The sequence below is a fragment of the Notothenia coriiceps genome, unplaced genomic scaffold, assembly GCF_000735185.1.
Source record: "Notothenia coriiceps isolate Sejong01 unplaced genomic scaffold, NC01 NC01_scaffold00024252, whole genome shotgun sequence".
Taxonomy (NCBI): domain Eukaryota; kingdom Metazoa; phylum Chordata; class Actinopteri; order Perciformes; family Nototheniidae; genus Notothenia; species Notothenia coriiceps.
This window is the reverse complement of record NW_011356953.1, coordinates 1-2,052: the sequence shown is the minus strand read 5'-3', so window position 1 is coordinate 2,052 and position 2,052 is coordinate 1. Positions and strand designations below refer to the sequence as shown.

Genomic DNA, 2,052 nt, shown 5'->3' with positions numbered 1-2,052 from the left:
AGAAAGGTTGTGGAGCCTCCGTTGATATGCCGTTGTAAATGGCTTGATGGAAAGCAGGTGTGTAGTCGGGGAGGGTGCACAGCTGATTGAAGCAGGTGAGTGGAGGTTGAGCCGGGAGCCAGGAGTGACAGCCACCACGCCCACACAAACAACACAGACAGGGGGAAACAAACAAACACAAAGGAGACGGCTGGAGCAGTACAGCCACCACAGCGTTACCTAATGCAATGTCTTACGGTGCCGTGTACCGGAGGGGAGAGAGAGAGAGAGAGCAGCGAAGGGGGGGGGGAGAGAAGTAATACGGTTTCCTGATAAAGCTGTGGAGAGTATGTGCTGCAGGGAGGTGGATGCACAACGCACCCAGGAACGAACACTAGCTCCGGTCCTTTTTACTGTGGACTCGATGTCCTGACAGGCTGGTATTTGTGCAACCTGCACAAACACAATACTGCACCATGATTACAAATGGTGAAATACAATGTAAAACTACCGAAAAATACCAGCTCCTTAAAACACAACCGCTCTACTCAACGCAACTCTACTATACCCGCGGTCAGAGAGCGGAGATGTGTCCCCTGTGTGATGTAATATGACGCGTTTGACGTGTCCTTTCGAAAGTCCTGTATCTCCTCCAAAACTTTGGCTATGCCCAATGAGCTAGCGCTAGCTTCGCCATCTTGTACAGTCTGCGTAGGTGAGCCGTTATCCGTGTTTTCTTCATTTCCAGGTTGTCCATAAGCCTTTTTATTTTTTCCATCCCTTCTTCCCATTGTTGACCCACTGCCGAGTTGCTTATTCTCAGAGTTTGTTTTATTTGACCACCTTACGGGGTTAATTAACTATTACTTTGGAGGAGCTGCTATCTTAGGCTGCCATTCAGGGCGATGACGTCACCGGAACCCCTGTACTATGTTTTTATGCAGACGATACCATTTGATGTCGCTTGTTACACTCTGACCATCCTCTCCTTGGTCTTCCCTTCAATATGAATATTTATATCAAAGAATAGAAAAGAAACAGTCCATGTGTATTAACGGTGAACCAAGTTAATAGGCTTTCCTCTAGCCAGTACCTTTGAGCTCGGTGGCCTCCAGAAGTTTCTTCCACTGGGAGCCGACCTCCTCCATGCGGTCGGCCACCTCAGTGGAGGCGTAATGCTTTCCGTCAAGCAGCTCCTGGCCAGACTTCTGCAGGGCATCGATGCGGCTCTGATTGGCTGAAAGCTCAGCTTCAAAAGCCTGGTGTTTCTGCACCTTGCCCTGAAGGTTGGAGGGGTCCTGTTGTCAAGAGAGCAGAAGCACAGATGTTGGGAAATAGTAAGGCAGGAAACTGTAAAAAACATTTCAAAATGTAAGAAACCTCTCTGCACTACTCTTTGATGAAATACCTTGTAAGCCTCATCTGTGGCGGTCTTCATCTTCTCGTTGATCCAGCTCTTGAGCTCATCAGAGTCCCTGAAGAACTGCTGCAGGTGGAAGGAGTCCTCCAGAGCAGCACGGCGAGACTGAGCGCGTTCATGCAAGGCGTTGCGGCGGCTGAGCAGCTATACATGTGGAAAGGAAGAGAAGACGTGTTGCTTTGAGTTCACATTGAGAAGGCTGCGTTCCGTTGTTTGAGGGGGTTTGTTCATTTGAGCGAGAAGAAGTAGATCACTGGTTCTCAACGGGGGCGGTACCTCCCCCCAGGGGGCGTTCAGAGAACATCGGGGGGCGCTGGAAGCAATATTTTTGAAAGGGGGGCGTTGAGGTGTTCTTGGGGGGCGTTCACGCATAATGTCTTTTTGTCATGAAAAACGCTGGCCACAGCGTCTTTTCCTGTACAAAAAGCAGCTGTCAGCATCTTTTGTTGCTATAGGAAACCACAACTCTGCTTGCGATTGGTCAGCTGTCAGCAGTGTTATTACGGGTACGTTCGTAAATGCACGAACGGTCAGTCCGCTCGGACAACCCGTCTGTTCCGCCAGAGCACCCAGCTGTGAGCGCTCAGAGCGCAGCGCTCTGGACTGTGGAACGGGGACGCTCGGAGCACTCTGAGCGCATTTACGAACGTACA

General features: G+C 50.3%; 1 protein-coding gene across 1 annotated transcript; it reads right to left on the bottom strand.

Annotated features, from left to right (window-relative positions):
• Positions 1-1,039: 1,039 nt before the first annotated feature.
• LOC104954943 (spectrin alpha chain, non-erythrocytic 1-like) lies at positions 1,040-1,561 on the bottom strand. The gene is made up of 2 exons (XM_010782155.1): positions 1,388-1,561; positions 1,040-1,277 (listed from the first exon to the last, which is right to left on the bottom strand). The coding sequence occupies exons 1-2, from the start codon at positions 1,415-1,417 to the stop codon at positions 1,062-1,064; spliced, it is 246 nt and encodes an 81-aa protein (XP_010780457.1). The 5' UTR covers positions 1,418-1,561; the 3' UTR covers positions 1,040-1,061.
• Positions 1,562-2,052: the final 491 nt, after the last annotated feature.

Coding starts and splice junctions, on each gene's coding strand:
- LOC104954943 (XM_010782155.1), bottom strand. CDS start 1,417: ATGAAGACCGCCACAGATGAGGCTTACAAG. Junction 1,278..1,387: donor CCACAGATGAGGCTTACAAG/GTATTTCATCAA, acceptor TCTTGACAACAG/GACCCCTCCAACCTTCAGGG.